Source organism: Nothobranchius furzeri, chromosome 13 (genome assembly GCF_043380555.1).
Source record: "Nothobranchius furzeri strain GRZ-AD chromosome 13, NfurGRZ-RIMD1, whole genome shotgun sequence".
NCBI lineage: Eukaryota > Metazoa > Chordata > Actinopteri > Cyprinodontiformes > Nothobranchiidae > Nothobranchius > Nothobranchius furzeri.
The window spans coordinates 52,808,095-52,829,747 of NC_091753.1; the positions used below are offsets into that span (position 1 = coordinate 52,808,095).

Below are 21,653 nucleotides of genomic sequence, written 5' to 3' on the forward strand. Positions count from 1 at the left end.
AACAGTTAGATTTTTCTAACCTGTGAGGACTGGGGCCTCTTCCAGCTGACTGGTACCAGGACGTTGTTAGAGGTGGAGCCAGAGGAGGTGGAGGATGTGCTACGCGTCACCGCTGTCGTGATGCTTTTTGCGTCATGGCCCGAGGAGCATTGTAGATCATCAAAACAGCGACCAATCACTGGCGTCTAAATGCAAACAAACAAAGAAGAGTGTAGTCTTTAGCTGTTCTGTCTGTCCATGACCTGCGTTCTGTGGCGCGGGATGAGGATGTGAGAGCAGTCGGTAGTTTTCATCCCCTTTGAAACAGTCTTTATCTAATGTAAGTGTTTAGTTCAGTGAAATGTGAACAGCCAACACCTAACTGATGAAAATTCAACTGCAACTCACCGACTCACTTACAGAAACACAGCAGAAAGGACTTGACATCATTTCCTGCCATTCAAGAACTACAAATAACGCCCTGTTCTGTTCCCAGACACACACACACACACACACACGCACACACGCACGCACGCACGCACGCACGCACGCACGCACGCACGCACACACACACACACACACACACACACACACACACACACACACACACACACACACACTCCCCGTCTCAGCTAACCGTGTTTACCTTTAGAGCTTTAAAGCTAATCTCAAAGGCGTTTAGTTGATGATAATTACAACTAATGAGGAAGAGGAAGAAATGTTTCCTTCCCAACGAGCCTCAGTCTTAACAAGCACAACACCCTGGAAAATACAGAACCAAAAGAAAGAAAGAAGCAGAGCCAGACATAGAAGTTTCACACCTTCAAAAGGGTGGAGAGATATTATAAGGACTGTAAGCAGAAAGAGACTCCCACCTCCGATATGTCAAAGTGGAAGTCTAGTGTTTTCCCAGGCAGGGCCTTGGAGGAGCGGTCCCACATGCGGCTGATGTCCTCATAGGAGAGGTGACTGTGTGCGGCTGAAGGCTGCACCAAGCTGGCTGATCGGGAAACCACCAGCTTCTGGATGTTCAGAGCCTCCCTCCAATGGACGGTCTACGGCGAACAGACATAAACCACTCATACACGCCGGCAAAAGTAAACAAACACGCACAAATGTTTTTCTGTGTTTACGTGCGACTTTGTGTGAAACCAGAGGTGATCGAGGCAGTACCAGTAAAGGCCTGGTGTTAGGCCGGCTGTTTATAGTCTGGGTGTGTCAGAAAATCACCAAACTGCTTTTGGAGCAAACAGCAGGAGAAGCAGGGCACACAGACCATTTTAGGTTCTTAACCCCACTTTAAAGATACCAACGCTTCAACTCGCCTGGACAAACTTCTCTATAGTCTTGAGGACTTCTACGTTGAAGGGTTTGGCTTGAATTCCACTCAGGTCCATGTGACTCAGGAGGCAGTAGATGATTTGTAAGAGTGTCTGCTGCATGCTCGGGAGGCCCTTCTCCAGCAGCTGTTGGTAAAATGTAAACAATTTACCAAGAGCTTCCACAACAGCACGACTGTGCAGAAGTAAACAGGAAACCGCACCAACCTCAGCCATGTAAGTGACCAGACTCAGAGTGATGTCAGAGAAGGCTTCGTGGAGATACCGACACACCACGCTGACCCAGGTGAAGCAGTCGCGCGTGTAGGAGTGTGTTTTATACAGAGTCATGACATGAGTGAGGTTGGACAGCTTGGGATTCTTCTCCTCGAGGCAGACCTTTTAAAAGAATGCACTGGCGTGTAATTCACAGCACAGGTGAAAAGCGTGAGAGGCAAAACGTTCACGAAACCAGACCTGAGCTACTTTTTCTGCAACCTCTCGGCAAAACGGAGTGGGTGCATCGAAGTTCTGCACAAGATGTGGAAGCAGGCAGAGAACATTCAAAGGAAAACCTGAAACCCAACAAAATACTTCAATACATTTGCATTTGAGAGAAATAATGACAATGAAAAAGGAACAGCTTCGTGCCTATGGCTTGTGACGTGTCCACTACAGGCACTCGTGACACGGGTGTGAGCTGGCAGAAGAGCTGCAGCGTGATCTCCGTGGTGGAGGTGGAGGTGAAGCCCTTCAGTAGCAGCTGCTGGAGCCCGGAGAAGCTGGTCCATTTCAGCTGACTCTGCAGCTTCTCCAGCCTCTCTCTGTTCTCCGGCTTGTCCAGAGAGACGTTAGCTAGCAGCTTGTTCAGCAGCCTTAGAGACATCTGGTACTCAAACTCGAAGTCCGACTCCATCAGCGACACGGCCACCCAGAAAATGGTGGCCAGCAGGTTGCTGGGGTGGTTTATGCTCATCGGGTCGGTGACGTCTTTAGATGAAGAGGAACTGCTCATCTTGGCTAACAAGGCCTGCTGTTCACAGGCTTGGATACGGTTCAGGGTGGCACTGCGCGGTGGATCCGAACACCTGTCGGCTTCTCCAAATTTTTTGGGGACCGAAGAGCTCCTGTGATGCCGACTCTTCTCGTCTCTTCCTAGATTTAGCTGCCTGGTGCTCTTCCTGTTGGACTGCTGCTTGAAACTGGTGAGGAAATCTGGAGATGAAGCTCTGAAATATAACAAACTAATTTAAAGCGTGTTTTAACTTTGGGGAAAAAAAGGACGACTTTTAAACAATATACAAACCTGGTCAAAAGGACCATGAGATCACTGTTCTTCAGGCATTCAGCCAAGTTATCCACCACAGACTCCAGCGTCAGTAACACTTCCATCACGTAGCCCTGAGACGAAAAGGCACGGCTCTTAATAAGGAGAAAAACTCACTTGGTTTAAAACTTATTCTTAACTTTTAAGCATCACTAGAGCAAATTTTCTATTAAAAACACATCTGCTACTGATGTTCATGTTGTTTCAGCAGCCCTTGAGCCATGAACCTAACCAACTCCACATGGACAGCACCCTGGAACACTAGTGGGAGGCATCCAGCTGCTTTACGGCAACAGCTGCCTACTGTTCCAGAAGCTAAAATAAAATTAGCATTTTCAGTTCACCGATCATCAATGAGAAGCACAAGAAGAAGTAAAAGAAAGATCTAGCTTTTTCAGTTGGCATCGTGAAGGAGCCTGGAAGTAAAAGCGAGAGAGGAATGTCTTCAGTGGTGTGAAGCAAACCGCTAAAACCAGGGTGAACATCAGCATGACCTATGCTAGCTGGAGCTAAAGGAGGCTACTAAATCACAGACTGATGGAGACCTGGCTTTGTTGCTGTAACATTGTTTTTCCAACAGTGTGGATTTTTTTACTTCGTGGCTGTAGTATCAGTTGCCTCATGTTAGCATTATAGCTTGTTGTTAGCGCTGGTTAGAGCAGGCTGCAGCAGGGTTTGGTACAACAATTGTAATTCTGCTTTCTACCAGTAGGAGGAGTGGGAAACTGTTGCTTCAACATCCCAGAGCTGCCCAATAACACTTATTTTCCTGCATGTTTCTGCAAATAGAAACTACTAGTTGACAATAATTTCATTTGGGTCTATACATATGCCAGCTGGTGGCATAAAAAGTAAGTAAGTAGTGAGTAAATGTTATTGATCTTATCACAGATATAGAATCACAAAGTACTTAACACAGACAACATTCAAAACACCAGAATGCTTTATAAACGCATCTTTATCACACACACCCAACACAAGTACCAGTGTTGGGAGTAACGCGGTACAAAAGTAATTAATTACTGTAATGCATTGCTTTTTGCTGTAATGTGGTAATGTAAGGCATTACAGGTAAAGAAAATGGTAATATTTACTCGGTACAATTGTCAGTAACGCGGTAATTACAACGCATTTTTAAACCCAGAATCAAGATGTGGGTTTCCTAAACATTCTAATTGCGGGAAGCCTGAAAAAAGATCCAGCATCCACATATATGACGTCATTCATGGACTCAGCTTTGTGGGCATTCTATGAGCAGAGAGGACGCAGCGGCGATGGCTCAAACACTCCAGCTGTGTCCTGCGCGCGGCCGCTGTTATTTTCACAAAATCGCTCCACCAAAACAAAGTCATTCGTTTGCGATCGTTTATATCAGCCCATATTCTCTGGTACTTCATGTACTTTTCAGCTGAGTTCATAATCTGTGCCCCGGTGATTTCAACTCATTGCTGCTGGAGCGCAGCGCATATTAAGTGTTCGGTAGATCCCTTTGGCTGATTAGTTAGAAAGAAGGAAATCTAGGAAACAGTTTTTCTGGAAGACGGAGAAAACATGCAGCATGCAGGAAGGTTAGAGAGAGAAAGGGCCGGAAATCATTCAAATAAAACCAAGAAAACAAAACAAAGTGCTTGAAAAAAAAATTTGGTAGATTTATCCCCAATACACATTTTTACCAGTGAAAAGCAATAATACATAAGCATTTAATATTTATACATGTGATATAATCAGATCTCCCCAGAAGTCAGTCCCACATCCAGGGCCGTATCAAGGCATTTGGGGACCAAGGCAAATATAGGCTTGGAGCCCCCACCACCCCACTCCCTGCTCAGTTAATATAAGATGACAGCGTGCTGAGAGTACAGATTGTTGTTGATTTTATTTAATAAACAATCATTTTAAAGCACTGTTATTATATCTGACTGTTTTTAACAGCAATCCTAGCTCAGACACCACATCACCTTCCACATATATGTCATGAGCTCACTGAGCGTCACATTACCAGATTCATACTGAAGTTGTATTGGTGAAAGTAACTTAAAGTAATGCAAAAGTAGTGTAATCCCTTGCATTTTCAAATCAGTAATAGTGTAATGTAATGAATTACTTTAAAATGAGGGTAACAAGTAATAAATAATGCATTACAGTTTTGAAGTAACTTGCCCAACACTGACAAGTACACACTCATGCTTAGACAAGATCTTATTTGTTCATTTTAGGTTTTTCATAGCAATCCAAAACTTTCCCAAGTAAAATAAGACATTTCTTATTTGTCGTTTTTGTTTCTGGAAAAAAAAATTGTATTCAACTGTGGCAAAAAGACAATGAAGAGTCATTAATTTCATCCATACACTCTAATTTAATACACACACAGACCTGCACTTCTTCTCCATGTTCTCCAATGACTTCCACCAGTCGTGACAGCAGGTCGGACACGGCACGGGCAGAGAGCGGCTGGCGGAGAGCTCGAAACACCTGGAAGGAGCGGCCGGCGTAGTGGCGAGATGAACTGCACAAAGCCGTCTGCAGCGCCACCTCGCTGAGCTGCTGCTCCAGATGGAAATCTGACCAAGATCAACAACACGAGAAGCAGTTCGACATGATGAAAGAGCTCCAGTGGTCAGTTAACGGTCAGTGGTGAACAGAACTCAGGGGTTACCTGACTTGGACTCTTTAAACACAGACACGACGTGCCGCAGGAAGTTGGTCAGCTGTTCGGTGCTTTTTGAGATTTGATTTTTCGGTGAAATGTCTTCATGGCACCACAGAGGACCGTGTGGTCTAAAACGTAGTTACTCGTTAGTCACTGTGAACTTGAACTTATGAAATTAAACTTATGAGGGTTGACAATTGGTTGGTTGTAGATTGCATGTACTAAAGCGAAGTCTTCAGCCTATTGGGTTAGTATTTAGACCCATAGAATGTATGTGTAGTGACTCTGTGTACAAATAAACTGCACTGCACATGCTGCACCACTAGGTGGGAACCAAATGCTGCAGATAAAATTGTCTGAGATGTGCACGACTGCATGAAACGTGAAATCACCTCGTGGTTAAAAACTCAATGAGCTTGTAGACTTTTTCATTCGTTTTACCGGAGCCCACAAACTCCTCCAACTCCTGCGTGCTCTCCGGCAGGTTGTTGTTGCTGCCCCCCAGACTCAAACTGGATGACGTGGAGGAAGAGCTGAGACCAGAGTCTGGTATGGGAGACGCCTGACATTCCCGCAGGAAGTCCAAACTCCCTGCGGACAACAGAAACCCAACGTGTGACCATCAACTGGTTACGGTGAATTATTTTAGGGTTAAAGTAAACATCTAGACTTTTTCAAAACAATCTATCAGGGGGGGGGGGGGGGGGGGGGATAATCAAAGCTTGAGCAAATGGCCCCAATTATAGGCCGAGGATAAAAATAGCTGCATGGAATGCTTTAATCAAGACCTTTGATGTCCTCTCAGCTCAATATTACGTTTGGCACAGTGTCCAAATATTTTCTACTCTGATAAGAATTATCTATTCTCCCAAAGAATTCTAGCAATGCCCTAATTATGCTTCAGTTTATTTTAGCCAACGAGAAAAGTTAGACGGTGCTTCAAAGTTTCGATCCTAATTCATCAGTAAATACTGATTATTATTTTTTATTACCAGCTGGGGAATATTCTGGGTTTGGTTTGCAGGTGAGTGTCTTGGTAACGTAGATTTCACGTGTCTGCAGTAAGATTGATGCAATAGCTTGAAAGTTGTTGTCACAGAGAAGTGTGATGAGCAGGTGGAGGAGGAGGCGCTTGCTGTGCTCGAACACCTCTGGGCGATAATGATCCATACCTGTAAAGTCAGCAACATGATCAGATATGTTGGTGTGAAAATGTCAAAATGTGTGTTTTAATGAAAAACGACCAATATGTATGCATAGGAGTCATAGTAGGATTCTGTTATTTAGATTTTTACAGTTCTATGGTCGATTAAAAAAACATGCTAATGAGGTTCTGCGTGAAATTTCTCTCACGTAAAACAATTTCAGCCCCTTTATCCTTCCAGAAATAGAAAATTCAGGGCTCTGTCACTTAAAAAGAAGCTAGCTGGAGATGGCCACGCCCACCAATCACCTGATTGGCTGCGATATCTGGGAGGAGCTCGAAGTAGAGCAGCTGCTCCTACAGCAGTAGCTCTTTCTTGCACATAAGAGGTGGTCCGACTCAACTTTTTTAGTTTGTGACATCACAACGAGGGCTTGTTGAAATCGGCCGATTTCAGCACATAATTGCTAAAACCAAACACAGACAGAAAACTAATGTGTATTTTTTTCATGTTTGGAGTGTTTATAGAGGCAGTAGAGACCCACCTGGCAGCACAAAAGATGAGTTTTGCACAATATGTCTCCTTTTAAAGTAAATGACATTAGAATGAGGTTGGTGATGTATGACAATTTCCACGCGATGGTCGTCAGTTCAGAAAAGATGGGCGATAAATTCACACAGGAGACATTTACATGACTTTAGTGTTTTTATTGTATATTATTTTTGAATAGTTCATAGTTTGTTCTACAGCAGAGAAGTGGGGCGGCTATTGGTTTGGGATGATGTCGATCAAAGTTTGAAGCTAACATTTGGTTGCTAAGAAGTTAGTAGAAAGATGCATCTAAGGAATATTTTTGATGTTTTTCACTGTATATTAAAGGGAATCTAGGCAGCTTTGGCCTGCTTTTAGCACCCCCTTGTGTCCGTTTGTAGAACCAGAAGCAAAACTCATCCCCAGCCATCTCCTCTTTTTAACACCTTAATCTAACAGCTGACATGTCTTCCAGCTTTCATTAGTGTCTACAGGAGTGATTCATCACTAAATTAAACAAATCAGCTGTGTTCATGATCTCAAACATGCAGGGAACGTGCTGGAATCAGACTTCAGCGCTAAGCAGAGCGGCTCGCCAGTCTGAAGTTGCAAGTGGAGTATTCGGGCCACAGGGGGCGATAGGGGCTGGGTGGCCTTTCATTAACCCTGTAGGGTCATTTCAGCACATACTGGCTGAAGAAAATTATTTAAAAATAAGAAAAAAAAGCGAAGTATGCCTTTTGTTGGACCAACTATTTTATTGGAGTACTTTTATTTTTACTTCTGGATGTAAAAAGACAAAGACTTGTTGTAAATGACTTCTGTCAGCGATATGAGGCTTTGACCGACGAGTTGGATTTTATTTTGAATTTCCGAGTGTTTTGAAAAAAGTACGTCTACAGTTATGGTTGAATCCTTGACTGGCGTATGTTATAGGAATCATAAGAATTACAGCTTTCAAATGATGTGGAATGTGAATCTGTACAAAAAATAAACGTTGCAAAGATGATGCTGAACTGCCGTGGAAGTCTGCCATGTCCCCAAAGCATAAAGAATTATCGCCTCTATAAAAACATTGACGGAGGGCTTGGCCAAAAGCCGATGGTCGAATAATTCGCCCAATCGTCAAACCTTATAATAAAATGACTCTACCCAAAAATAGAGCATGTAGCAGTAAAGGCAGGTGAAGGGTCCAGTCTTCTCTAACACTGTGGTCCACCACCATCTCAGTCATGAAGATGACTGCGATGTTACACCTATATGAAAAGATATTTAGTAAAATACACCTCTTAGATCTGATTTGAATCTTAATTGTCTTTAAAAGTAACAAAGAAAAGTTTTCAAGAGCCCGTCTGACCTGTGCAGTGGTCCTCTGGGAACGATGGTTTCAGGTAAAAAGTCCACCAGCGGAGCCCAACAACCTCCACTCAGTGGCATGGGCAAGGCGTGGGGCTTGTTGGTCTCAATAACAAGCATCAGCCAGTCAGCATAGGGGGCCACAGGTTCACCTGCGAGGTCACGGGATAGGGTCTTATAATTGATCACGTCTAAAACAAAACAAACAACTTTAGCAGGTGAGCAAACGCTCGGATGGAAAAAAAACTTTAGTTAAATTGCAGCCTGAAACAACAAAGATGATTTTAACACTAAAACCCAGCAGAAGGTACTTTGAAGTACTTTTGTAAGTAGTTTGGGGTTCCCTGCTGTAGTGCAGAGGAGCTTCAGCGTCTCTACTTGTGTTTCCCTGCTCATGCATTCTTAATGACCTTGTTCTCTGGACCAGCTGGTGAATTTCACACCCACTAAACCATGATGGAGCAACCATTTCTTAGCGTTTAATGCAGAAACTCACTTTTATCTTCATCGTAAGATCCTCCTGAACTGTTGCTGTATCGTGACTCCAGGCGGTTGTGTGCTCTCATTAAGTGACTCACCCTGGATTTAGGATAAAATACGTCTTTATATTTCATGGGTCCTGAAAATGCTGCAATTAATCAAATGACAAAATTTGAAGTTCAACTGCGTTTTAATATTTTTTTTTTTACCTCTCCTCATTGATTTTGTTCTCGTCTGTGTCAGAAAAGCTAGCCTGACCTGCTGTTATGGTGTTGCTGCTTGAGGCGGTGCCTAGAAGGAATCGCAATTGTAAATACGAGGTATTAGATGAAAATGTTACAAAATTAACATTTTGACTTTGGAATAATTAAATAATAATAATAAAATAGCTGCATTATAACAACAGAAGTGAGATACAACAAAGGCTACATGCGTTTTAGCCCCAAGTGGCTCGTCAGGGAATGCGTCATGCTTGGGAAAACGTGACAAGTGGTTCGTGGAGGCCTCCGAAGAGGATTAATGAGAAAAGAAGGACCTGAAGCTGCTGCGGAGGCTTTGCTTGTGGCGGTGAGGCGGTAGAAAGGAGGGCTGTCACAGTGTTGCACCACAGGGTTGACTGGGTCTGTTTGTTGTAACTCAAACAACAACTGCTCCATGGTTTGGATTGTGTTGTTTCGGCAGAGATAGATGACTACTTTCTTGGTCTGGGAAAAACAAACGTCCGCGAGAATGATTGGCAACGTGAGGCTGGTGACATTTTCTAGCAGGCTGTGATTTCTTACATATGGGAGCAGAGTTGTGTCACTGCTGACGCCACAGAGGCTGATGAGGAACTGCAGCGCCGTTCTCAGATTGTTGCTCCAGTTTTCGTTACTGATTAAAGCATTCCAGGCGTTTTCCATCTCTGATCCAGGCACATCGTCCCCGTACTAACCAGGGAGGTTAAAAAACAACACATCAGCTGGTCTCAAGCGACATCAACACCACTACAATGACTTTACCTTGGCTGTCATGAACATGAGGTTATTGAGGACCATGGATGTGGCCTGCAAGGATCCCCAACCAGTGCCTTTCAGTGGCTGCGATGAATCCGTGCAGGTCAGCTGGCAGCAGGAGTCATAGCTTGGGATGGACGGAGTGAGAACCGGAAGAAGCAAGCCACCATCTACTAGCTCAATGTTCCCAAGCCAGGGCAGGAGGTAGGTCAGCATGATCTGCCTCCCGTTAGGGTGAGTGGTCGGGAACCTCTGGCTAACCTCTGGAAGATGAAAAATATATGAAAGGAAACAATTTGTATTTTGTGGAAAGATAAAATGATCCGAAAAATTATGTCGTTCACTCATTTTTTCAATAAATCTAGCTGTGGTCTCTAATATGAACTGCATTGCGAGTCATTTTCTGTGGGGAAAGAAGCTCTGGTGCCTCAGCTTCAGGAAATAGAAGTGAGTCGGGGGGGGGGGGGGGGGGGTGAAAAACGACACGATTTGGAGTCAAACTTATTAACGAAGCTGAACAATTTTAGAATAAAATTTAATTGCAATTTTTCTAGGAGAAAAAGCGATTTCAGTTAGATTCACAATTTTTAACCCTTTGATGCATGAATTATGAAATCTTCAACCATGATTTTTTAAACAATTTTTTTTATTCATCTTTAGGTGTGACTGAAACAAATTTCAACAAATATTTTTTGTAACATTTTGTTAATTTACAAATAATTTATTACATGTCCACCTCAGTGGAAAGCGTGCATTCTGAACATGAAATGTGTTGGCTTGAGTCACTGAAGTCCAAATGGAGGGGATCAAATGCAATAAAGTCTTCAACAGCTGTGCTTAACAGCAAAAATAAATAAATAATAATTTTGAGTACCTGTCCACTGTAGTTTAACACGCTACATTATATAAATATACCATTAAAACATTATAAGCTGTTCCTTTTCTCTCTCATTATCTTTATCAATCTTTTATTTTTCAATGTGCTTGTGAAGTTACTTGTGATTTTTATCTAGAGGTGTTTTATGAATGTGCAAGGCTAGAGGTCCCTTATTTACACAATAAAAAAAACCCGAGGTGGGTCATGTGATAAAAGGATCCAAGACAGAGGCAGCCATATTAGGCTCGCAGCTGCCACCGTAACTCGGGGGGGGAAAGCCCCGGATGTCTGGAGAGTTAACACGACAGATCCCGGGTCAGTCTGGAGCGCTACAAGAAAACGCAGCTTTGACGATCACTTTGAAACAAGGTATCTGCAGGTTTAAGGGACCCAAATTTAAGACTTTTTAAGACCTTTTTTAAGGCCACTGACCAAATTTAAGCTATTTAAGCAAGGCAGCAGTAGCTCAACAGGTTGAGCGGGTAGTCCAGCAATCAGAAGGTTGCAGGTTCGATCCTGGCTCCGGACAGAGAATTCTGCTGTTGTGTCCTTGGGCAAGACACTTAACCCACCTTACCTGCTGGTGGTGGTCGGAGGGACCGGTGGCGCCTGTGCTCGGCAGCCTCGCCTCTGTCAGCTCGCCCCAGGGCAGCTGTGGCTACATCGTAGCTCATCACCATCAGTGTGTGAATGCGTGTGTGTGAATGGATGAATGATACACTGTGGTGTAAAGCGCTTTGGAGTCCTTACTCTGACAGGCGCTATACAAGTGTGGGTCATTTGTCATTTTTAAAAATTAAATTTAAGCTATAATTTCCAGCTATTGCCTGGAACCGGTGCTAACCATGTAGCGAACGTGGGATTAGCCAACCAGTTACCATTAAACTTGCACTTCCCCATGGCGCAAGCTCCCACTAGCTTAACCAGCTAACGTGCTCATCTAAAAATAGCCCCCTTTCACAACCAACTGAACGTGTACGGTTCCGCTTACGCCAACATCGTACACAAAAAATGCTGAACACTAACTAGAAATTCACGAAAATTTTATAGAAATAAAAGAATCTTGTTTATTGGGTCTTTGGTAATTTAAGACCTCTGGAAACTGTACTTAAGGATTATTTGTCATTTTTAAGGATTTTTAAGGCCTTAAATTTGGAAAAGCTAATTTAAGACTTTTAAAGACTTTTTAAGGACCCGCGGATACCCTGTTGAAAACTTAAACTGCAATTTCAGTCCAAGAATAACAGATCGTTTAGCCCTACTCATCAATATTTATGATATGGGAACATCTAGCCTCTGATTGGCTAACAGCAACACAACTCTTCTGCTGCCTACGTTCCCTCTTCTTTCTTGGAATAAAAAAAAAAGCAACATTGATATTTTATTTTCCACAAACAGCACAAGAGTTTTTAATGCTAATGGTTAGCTTTTATTAGCTGAGACGTTCTCTGCTCTCTCCTTCCTGTGGGTGATCCCCTACCAAGGTGGGCGGGGCCATGAACACTAATTACTCTGTGATATTAAACAGACGGGCTTTTTCTGACCAGATTGCTTCGCCATCTTTTCCCTTCCCACTAATGCAGACGATGGACGTTTTTACACTCAGCATGCTTGTGAAACTTAGAGTGACTCATTTCAAAACTTAGAAGCATTCCACGGTTTCTCAGTGAGCAAGCTGTTTAAAACATCAGCTACCTGAGAAGAGAGGAAGTGTGAGTTCAGGGTACATCCTGGCCAGCTGACTGGAGAGCTGAGGCAGAGAGACGCTGTAAAGAGGGGGGAGTGGACCATGGGTGCCATACAGGATGCTGCTTGCCTTCAACTCTGCAGTCTTCTTGGAATACAGGAGCAATTTAGCTTCAATAATCTGTTTTTAAAAGTAGAACAGTGTCAGGTATACGGTGATCTCAGTGGTCTTATAATGTTTAAATTGATTACAGATGTTGATAATCTGAATATCTGCTGTTAAAGAAACCCCAGATTAATGATCAGACATCCGTCGGGATCCCAGATGCCTGTTTTCTTATAAAACTACAAGAACTCAAGAAGAAACTCTTGTTTCTTACCTGCATTAGCTGCATGGAGATCTCGTAGATTTCTCTACTGGCGCTTGACGCTTCGAAGAGCACAAGATTCAGCAGCGTTACGATGTCACATGGGTAGTTTTTGCTGGTAAAAACAGAAGGAAATAACAATAAAGAAGACATTTGTTATGGACATTGTTACTGATTGATAGTCTCAGAAGATTCGAGAAGCTGATCAAATGAGGTTTAGGCTGATGAAAGGGCACAGAGATTGTGATCCACTGCACCTGCTGCCCAAGACCGTCGCGATGGCTTTGAAGCAGCCTGCGGCCAGCTGGTGGGAACCAGTGTAGCAGCGATCCACCGCCCAGTTGAACAGATTCACCTGGTCTGCATTAAGCTCCAGGAGCAGGATAACAACTTCACAGCCAAGCTGATGGACCTGAGCCAGAAGCAGAAACCAAAACCTTCCATTTTATTCATTTCCTGATGCTTTCAGATATTAGAGATGATTCAAGGATTTAGTCCAAACATTAAATAGATTCTGCAGAATCAAATGAATAATTAACCTAATTGGCAAAAAGCCTAGTTAACATTTCTGTTCAAAGTGCAAAATAAATACTCTTTCAGGAAGAATGTGCGACGTGAGCCTGCAGTAGAGTCAACATTAGAAAAGTTCATTTCAAAGCAAGCATCCCTCGACTTTCACCAGCCTTCCTGTGTAGTGGATAGAAGTTGGCAGGAGCCTTAATGATGCTATAAAACAGGTAAGGACTTTGTTAGAAGCAGTGATGGGAACTAAAACAATAGTTTTTTCAGTCACACGTAATCTACTGAATTACCGTCTTCTTTTATCAAAACGCCGTTTCGGTTACTGATAAGAAAATGCGTGCGTTACTAATTCGGCAGCGCAGTGTGTTGAAGCCGTCATCAGCTGATCAGGAGCTAAACGTGTTCATCCAAGCACATCACGGCCCGTGAAGAACGAGGAAGACGTGATGAATAGTCTACGGCTGCAGACCTGCAGGTGTGAAACTGCAGCCGTGCCCTCCTTGGTGTGACAGCGGGACGTCCCAAAGGTCCGCTCACCTGTTCACCGCTCAGACATCACCATCTTCTACCTTCCTAGATCATCCAGCTGTAACCTGTTTCTGATCATCTCTTTAGTCCCGCTGTAACACTGGTTGCATCAGTCTCAAACATCATGGAGCTCAGGTGTTATCAGTACTACCTGTGGGTCTTCACCACCCAGCTTCAGCTCCTCTGTGGTTGGGTCTGAACCAAGTTAGTACATTTAAGCCCTCCATCAGATTTGTGACTCTTCTAGTGTCATTTTAAAGGATTTTTATCTATTTAACCATTACTAGATTACCAGCAATAGAAATGCTACTAAAACACATAATTATGTGAAAATTAAAATACTGTGCAAAATTACTCTTGTTTCAGTAATTTAACTAGACTGAGAGACCATTTAAAGGCTCAGGAACCTTTGCAGGTGTTTCTATGTGCAATTATAAATTTTAGCTGATTGAGGTCTTGTTAAATATCACACAGTGACCTTTTAATAGTCTAGATTAGTGTAATGCTCCTGTTTGTAGTTCCTCCTGTTAAGTGCTTATTTATTTAAATTATTCAGGTTTGCAAAAAACATTTGGACATACATTTTATTATGTTCCAGTCATTAGTCATTTACATTTCACTATTGTAGTAATTTACAGTAAATTAAGTAAGTTTCTTAAGAGGGGAACCCATTTTTCTTGCATTGTTTAATGAGAAAAAGTAATGAAATAGTTATTTTTCTTGGTAATTAGTTACTTTTATAATCTTGTAACCTGGTAAGTAACCGAGTAACTTTTTTGACAAAGTAATCAGTAACCATAACAAATTATTTTTTAAAAGTAACGTTCCAAACACTGGTTAAAAGGCACCACTGTAGTAAAGCTTTGGCTACTGACCCGCTGATCCTGGCAGACCAGAATATTATCCAGCCACTTGTAGAGATATCCGTCTTGAGAGAGGCCCACGTTATCGAAGACCGGTCCACAGCACAGCACAGCAGACATCGCCTGAAAAACCAGCACGGTTTTAGAGCGTTAGAGCGAGAAAACAATATTTATTCCAGTGATGGTCATCGGCCACTCCACACGGCTTAGTAAAAGCGCTGACACCTTTTCAATTAGTGACTCAGCATTTTTACCTTAAGCGCACAATACTGATATCTTGTGATCTGGTGGTTCCTGTCACTGTAGCGGTCCAAAGGGGTGAACATGACGCTGAAAGGGCCGGCCCACTGACTGAAGAGGATGAAGAGGTGGTGTCGAAGACTCTGCTGAGGGAACAGGAAGCGCCTGTGGTGCACTACAGATGAAAACCAGACAAGCTGATAGGAGTCAGCAGAATTTTTCAGGCATCTTTAAAGGGACTTTGCGCAGTTTTGAATTTTTATGCTTGCGATTGCCCCCTCAGGCCAAAAGCGTAACGGCAGCTTCAATAGTAGGCTCGTGCACGAGGCACGCATGCTGCACGTGCACACTCCTTAACGAAAATAACAGCTGAGACAGTCCCGTGTGTGTGTGTGTGTCCTGGAGGACAGAGGACAGGAGAACGTGCAGCTAATTAATTAAATAATTTGGTTCTGTACCTTTCTCTTCAGCACAGCCGACAAAGGTTTATGATGGGTCAGTCCTCCTGCATGCTCAGATCATTCCCTTCCCTTGCTTGAAAAATTGTTCCAAAATGAAAGTTGAACCCACATCTTTTTATCTGTGAATTCAATGCCGTTCGGTGAGTCTCAAATAAAAATTTGGGCATCTTACTGTAAAAAAATATACCATTAATGTGAAAAATGAAACTCTAAAAGAACTATGTTAACACCCAGAATCAAACCCAGGTCTTCCACATGGGAGGCAGACATCTTACTAGGTGAGCTAAAGCGCCAGTGATGTCCTTTGCATCTGTAACTTTTATATCCTTGATGACAGCTGAAACAACGTCCAACCAAAGAACGGTTTGGAGCGAAAATGGCAATTTTGTTGCTAATTTGCAGGAAATATCTAGAAGAAAGTTCTACAGAAAGTAGCTAAGGGTCCTCAGAAATGTAGCTAGCTTTGTCACTAGGTGTTAGGAACAGCGACAAAGTCGCTGAGTTGGCACCATCGACATATACACTACCTCTCTCTCTGCTGCTAAAGCTACGGATAGCAAATGCTACGGGCGATGCCTGAGTGTGAACGCGCATGAAGCAGCCTGCTCGACCCGAGCATCTCTCTTTTTCTGTGATTTTACAGAAAAACAGGCAATCACAGTAAAAATGCCAGGGCTCATTCTACAGGACCAGGGCATTGCAGGAGAATGTATGAAGAAGACATTTATTATTTCTATACATGTTTTGGCTGTCAAACTTCCATAATGCCCCTTTAAAGATGCAAAACAATTTAGCTTAAAACATTTTTTCATGCCTAGTAACAACCTAACATAGTAGAACTATAAATATGTTGTGGAGATAAAATAATAATAATAATAATAATTAAGCCGTTCTCTTGCATTTGTCTAAAAACCTCCACCATGACTCGTGTCCAACTATTGGACCATGCGGTTGCTGGTTTCGCCGAACCGCTGCACTTCCTTGTGTCCTCCACTCATTACACACTTGCATATTTAGCAACAGAACACCGCTGGTTTGAGAGGTTCTCTGCTCATTCATATCAGAGAAGGAGAAACGGCTGGCTGCCACTTCAATGTGAGGACAAATGACCAGAGTCCCAAAAAGAATAACACCACTTGAAGTTATGGACAACAAAAGACATTTGAACCTAGAAAACAGCGATTGGTGTTCAGCATTATCTCGTATCTTCTGGTAAAGCGGGCTTCTGGTTCCAGTGGATGCGGATCCAGGGAAGACACCTGAGGGGAGGGGTGAGTGTTCTGTGACCGTGTTTACATTAAAAACCTAGCTTGTTCTGTAAATTTGCTATAGCAGCTTTAACGACTAAAACTGGAGCTTGTTTTGCAATAAGAAGACGTTGGTGTCCCTTGACAGACTTGAGTTATCACCTGCACTTGCTTGCTCTGTCCTTTAGCTGCACTATTTCTAAATCTTCCTATAAGATGCAATTTCCAAATCAAGCTCAGTGCCAACAGTCTAGTGCTGTGTCTGCGGTCAGCCTGAGCAGACTGTAAATGACAAACTAGATGCGGCAGACGTGTGGATATTCGTGGTGTTGGTGTCAGGTTTCCTGCTCATTGGCATTGGAGGCTACCTGGCTTACCAGAACATTAACGAGCTGTCGAGGAATATTGGCCTGATCCCGGAGCTCAGAGATGGTTTGCACCGCGCTGTGATTTCACAGACTCAAATAACTGTCAAGATGAATCGTAAGCTTGGGACTTTGGCGGAGATTCATTCTTTGGCACAAAAGATGGATGCCGTCAAGGAGAGAGTGGACGAATCAGCACGGATTGGGATAGATTAATGATCATTATTGGGATTCTGAGAGGTTGAGGACCAACAAACTGTAAGACAGAGGAAATTATCTCTGTCTGGCCCCAAAACAATTTCTAATCGGAATCTGGCGTCCTTGAGCCTGCAAGGCTCCAACGAAAACTCCCCCCTCAGAAGATATGTGGAATGTGCCGTCGCTATGGCAACTCAACTCTGTATCCTTTCCCAGCCTGGGCGGGACTGCAGGAAGGCAGCTGAAGTGTCCAGGGTCACTGCAACCCTCCAACCCTCAATGCTCCTCCCCCTATCCACACTGAGGTGACATGCGCTGCTTATCATGGCTGCAGGAACTGAAGTGGTGATAGTCCCAACCCACCACCCCACCTAGTGGACACTTATGTTGTGTTGTCTGAAGTCTGTTGCATATCTGTCTGAGGTGTTTTTTTGCAGAGCAAAGCTGCCCTCCTGGTGGGAGGGTAACTCTGAAGTGCCTTTTTTCCCTCCACCTGAGCCAATCTTCATGTAACCCTCTTATCTCTATTAAGGTAGCGCGACTCAGGGTTGTGAATGACCACAGTCACCAATTCTTGTCATGTGTCTTGCCCGTGTATGTCTGATCTCTGAATTGTGTGTACTGAAACTCTAATTTCCTTCTGGGATTAATCAAGTATCTTTGATTTGATTGATTTGATTTGGTACAATGGGCCCGAGCTAGCGCTAGAAGTACCTGGAACACACTGGATAAGGTTAGCCACCATGCCACTGAAGTGAGCTCGAATGTCTTTGAGGATTTCTGCATCTTTGTCACTTTCAGCCTCAAGAAGCATCCGAGTTAGATCCACGTACTCAAGGAACAGAGCGCCGAGTGCGAGGGTGTCCCGCTCCAGAGCTCCATTTGTACTGCAGGACAACAGAAAAACCGCAGAAGAAAAATCACAAACATTCCATCAGGCAGTTACGAACTAAGCAATATTCACTGCTGCTGTGTTCTGTCAACGTCACTCTCGTCTCATGTTTGGAAGCTAGCTTCAGCCACCACCACGCTGACCTGTCACTGATGACTCCTGCATCAGCCAAAAGCTCAAAGATGCGCAACAGCTGAAGCCTCAGCAGATCCCTTCGCTCACGACGCTTCTTGTTCTGCAGCAGATTAAAGCAGAGACTGTGAACAGATTTCCTACCCAGCAGGACGGGAGTTCATCGGCCCTAACCCAACACACCTCAGGCCTTCTTTCCAAAGCTTCTTTCATGAGCGGATGTAGCTCCTCTATGAGCTCTCTGTGAGCAGATAGTGGAAATATTAACACATTGTGTTGTAATGCTTTTCATTTGTAGGAAAATAATTTGAGCAATGTTGCAAAAATGACTGAAGGAAGCAATTTAGATGGAAGTGGTGCTGGATCTCCACTCAGGTATAATCCTCTGTTCACTTCCCCTTTAAATCCATGAAAAAATGCGGTCAATGGAGACTTTTATCACTCAGACTTCTACTGTGGACAAATAATTTGATCTAATTTCCATCACATTGTTTCTTCTATTTAAAAAAGACTAAATTAAACTGATCCAGTTGTAACTTTTCAGATATTTAAATAAAATTTTGTTTTATATCAGTTTCTGGCAGAAAGTTTATGCAAAAAAACAACAACAAAAAACATCCAATCCAGCTGTGTGAGGTACCTGAACACCAGCGAATTAGTGCGACCAAAGCCCACAACTAATGACTCCGTCAGCTCGATGCTCTCCGCTCTCATCAGTGGAACCAGCTGCTTCAGAAGCCAGGCCACAGATGGGCTCCCGGTGACCTGAAAGCCCAAACGCCCTCGGTGAGGTCGCGCGAACAAAACAGCACCAATAATTCATTGGTGCTCTGAGAAAGGCGTTTGTGCCATTAAGAATATGTCAGCTTCCCAGGTCACTCATGCGAAAAACCCAACTGTAATTTGATGCTTTAAGATTAAACATGAACAAGCTCTGCGTGAACACCCGATCCAGGAGAAACAAAGCCCCGAGGGAACGAATGAATGAGGCACAAGAATAGGGAGACTGCTACCTTGTTGTCGTGGCTGACGTTGCTGTCAGGCGTAGAAGTCGTGACCTCAGGTGTCGATGCTCTCAGGTGACCGGGGCTCATGATGCTAGGCTTGGCCACCCCAAAGCAAAGAATCAGGTAGTTCCTCCACAGGGTTACGTAATTATCCACACTGCTAGACGTGCCAGCCTTCTTTGCGTACACTGGGCTGCTGGGGACAATTATCAGGGATGTAAATAAAACAGGAAGAATGAAAAGTGACTCGTGAACTTAGTGACAGGTCTGGGGAAATTTACTTTGGGTCCACCAGGGGCATGAGCATCTGGAGGCGTGTGAAGGCATAGGGCCAAACGTAGCTGAGTGCGGTGGGGCAGAGTCTGGGGAGGTTGTCCTGTCGGAGGAAACTGTAGACGCACAGCACCCAGGGGTCCTTCACAGACTGGGCGAAGATCCACACGTGTGAGGGGCTCCTGATGTCGTAGGGGCTGTTGACAAGCAGCGCGTTCCACTCCACAAGCCACTGAAGGTCCACGTGGTGACCAGCTGGCAGCATGGCCTGCAACAAGCCGGTCATACAGGTCAAAGTGGTTTAAACTAACCAGCATCTGGAAACTTCTCGGCTGTTAAGAGTAACAAAACTGCTAAGAAGACTAACAAATATATTTTAGATTTTCTAAAACGGAATTTGTTTTTGCAAACCGGATTCCACCTGTTTAAACTGTTCAGTGAGCATAAACTCGTTATTTCAATAAATTAGTAGTGGCCTCCAGAGTGAATGCCTTGTGAGTGTTATTCTGTGGGAAAAAAAGCTCTGGCGCTCCTGTTTCAGGAGGCAGAAGTCAGAAGAGTGAGGAGCAGCTGTATTTGGAGTCACACTCATTAATATTCATGATACGCGAACGTCTCACTTCCTATTGGCTAACAGCAACATGACACTTCCGCTGCCTCCATTTGGCTTCCTTTCTTGGGTAAAAACGCAACACTGGCGTTTTATCTCCACAAATAACACAAGCCGGGAGGAGTTCCTGCTCCGCCATGTTGTGGAGTTGCTAATGCTAACAGTTAGCTTCTGCTAGCCGAGATGCACTCTGCTAAGTTAAAGTCCCACTAGTTGTCACACACAGGGTGGGAAATTAGTTATCCTCATTTGACCCATCCCCTGGGGGAGCTGCAGACATTTGGTGGTGGTTTGGTGCTCTGCTCTAGATGAGAAAACACCTTTTGTTTCAAAGGTTGGGTCAGAGCTGAGCCACAACGTGCAGCTTAACAAACTTACTGTGTCAGAAACGGCAACGTTGACAAAACTCTTCAGGATAACAGGGCTGAGCTGATCCATCACCTCGATCATCGGTCTGTCGTCATCCTGCAGTCGGCAAAACACCAAAACAGAAGCTAAGTAGCAAACATCTTCTCGTCACTTGGACTTCCACTATCTGCTTTACCTCAGACTGTTCAATGGTCATGTAGAGACTTCGTATCTCTTTGAGAATAGCGACGGCAAGTCTGCGAGTGCTCAGCTGGCAGGAGCAGAGCAGCACGAGAGCCAGACCCTCCACAGCATGCAGCACGGTGGAGTGAGGACCTCGCTCTGTAGGCACCTTTAGACTAGCGCCGGACTGCAGCAGCTGCAAAATGCACAAATCGTATCAGTAAAGGAGGTTTTAAGGATTAGGAAGATAACAGAATAAGTGTCATGAGAATAAATCAGGGAAATTTTACCTCAGCCGTGTGAATCTGAGAGTGCTGACTCTTTCCCACTGTAGCCAGTGTTAGCCTCCACTGTGTGAGCAGCTGCAGCAGTAATTTTAGAGATGTTTCCAACAACCCTTGGTGGGTGTCGTGGACCTCACGCAGCAGGAAGTTAGTGAATCCAAACAGGACATCATCGCGCCAGTCAGAGAAATCCACCAGCAGGCTCTGCAAAGAGTTCTGAGCTATGAGTCGAAGCTCGTCGTCCATGTGGATCGTCAGTCTGGAAACCAGGATGAACAAAGAGCAGTTTAGCCGGAATAAACACGAAATCTTTAACTTCACCTGCAGGTTTGATACGACTCACCGAGAGAGCAGGTCGATGAGCTCAGGTTTAGACTTCCCGTCTGGCAGGATTCGAGGAATGGCTGCCACACAAGTCCTAAACAGGTCAATCTTTGGCTTCCTTTCACCTCTGAAAACATTAAATACACATTTTTCAGTTTAAACAAATCAGACATGTCTAACGGTGTGACCTTTCGTTGTCCTCTTGAATAATCCTGGCTAACCTGCACGCTTTGATGGTGAAGATGAAAGTGTACACGAGTGCTTACGTGATCATGTCCTCGGGCTCCTTGTTCAGCATCTGAGCGTTAGTCATCATCATGCAGCGCCCCACTTCCTTATCCAGGTGTCTGAGGATGATGTCGAAAGCCTTCCTTACATGAACATAATACTGGGACATGCCTGGAGAAGATCACACACATGGCGTCACATATTTATATGAATCTAAAAAATAAATGTCGACATT

General features: G+C 43.9%; 1 protein-coding gene across 3 annotated transcripts in view; it reads right to left on the bottom strand.

Moving 5' to 3' along the window:
- The window catches only part of frya (furry homolog a (Drosophila)), a 69,469-nt gene that overhangs the window by 16,144 nt on the left and 31,672 nt on the right, over window positions 1-21,653 (bottom strand). For all 3 annotated transcript variants that reach the window (XM_054742469.2, XM_015951031.3, XM_015951036.3), the window contains exons 16-49: window positions 21,457-21,589; window positions 21,210-21,317; window positions 20,873-21,125; window positions 20,596-20,778; window positions 20,430-20,516; window positions 19,450-19,709; window positions 19,175-19,364; window positions 18,802-18,926; window positions 18,345-18,402; window positions 18,173-18,264; window positions 17,852-18,024; window positions 14,881-15,041; window positions 14,639-14,749; window positions 12,971-13,125; window positions 12,726-12,828; window positions 12,355-12,526; window positions 9,789-10,045; window positions 9,570-9,716; window positions 9,323-9,491; window positions 8,997-9,078; window positions 8,804-8,886; window positions 8,309-8,459; window positions 8,104-8,207; window positions 6,268-6,447; window positions 5,668-5,866; window positions 5,282-5,403; window positions 4,999-5,186; window positions 2,605-2,699; window positions 1,950-2,527; window positions 1,776-1,873; window positions 1,527-1,697; window positions 1,305-1,445; window positions 855-1,034; window positions 21-185 (exon numbers count right to left, since the gene is read on the bottom strand). In XM_054742469.2, coding sequence (XP_054598444.1) covers window positions 21-185; window positions 855-1,034; window positions 1,305-1,445; window positions 1,527-1,697; window positions 1,776-1,873; window positions 1,950-2,527; window positions 2,605-2,699; window positions 4,999-5,186; window positions 5,282-5,403; window positions 5,668-5,866; window positions 6,268-6,447; window positions 8,104-8,207; window positions 8,309-8,459; window positions 8,804-8,886; window positions 8,997-9,078; window positions 9,323-9,491; window positions 9,570-9,716; window positions 9,789-10,045; window positions 12,355-12,526; window positions 12,726-12,828; window positions 12,971-13,125; window positions 14,639-14,749; window positions 14,881-15,041; window positions 17,852-18,024; window positions 18,173-18,264; window positions 18,345-18,402; window positions 18,802-18,926; window positions 19,175-19,364; window positions 19,450-19,709; window positions 20,430-20,516; window positions 20,596-20,778; window positions 20,873-21,125; window positions 21,210-21,317; window positions 21,457-21,589 — 5,474 coding nt within the window. The remainder of the gene's footprint in view (window positions 1-20; window positions 186-854; window positions 1,035-1,304; window positions 1,446-1,526; window positions 1,698-1,775; window positions 1,874-1,949; window positions 2,528-2,604; window positions 2,700-4,998; window positions 5,187-5,281; window positions 5,404-5,667; window positions 5,867-6,267; window positions 6,448-8,103; window positions 8,208-8,308; window positions 8,460-8,803; window positions 8,887-8,996; window positions 9,079-9,322; window positions 9,492-9,569; window positions 9,717-9,788; window positions 10,046-12,354; window positions 12,527-12,725; window positions 12,829-12,970; window positions 13,126-14,638; window positions 14,750-14,880; window positions 15,042-17,851; window positions 18,025-18,172; window positions 18,265-18,344; window positions 18,403-18,801; window positions 18,927-19,174; window positions 19,365-19,449; window positions 19,710-20,429; window positions 20,517-20,595; window positions 20,779-20,872; window positions 21,126-21,209; window positions 21,318-21,456; window positions 21,590-21,653) is intronic.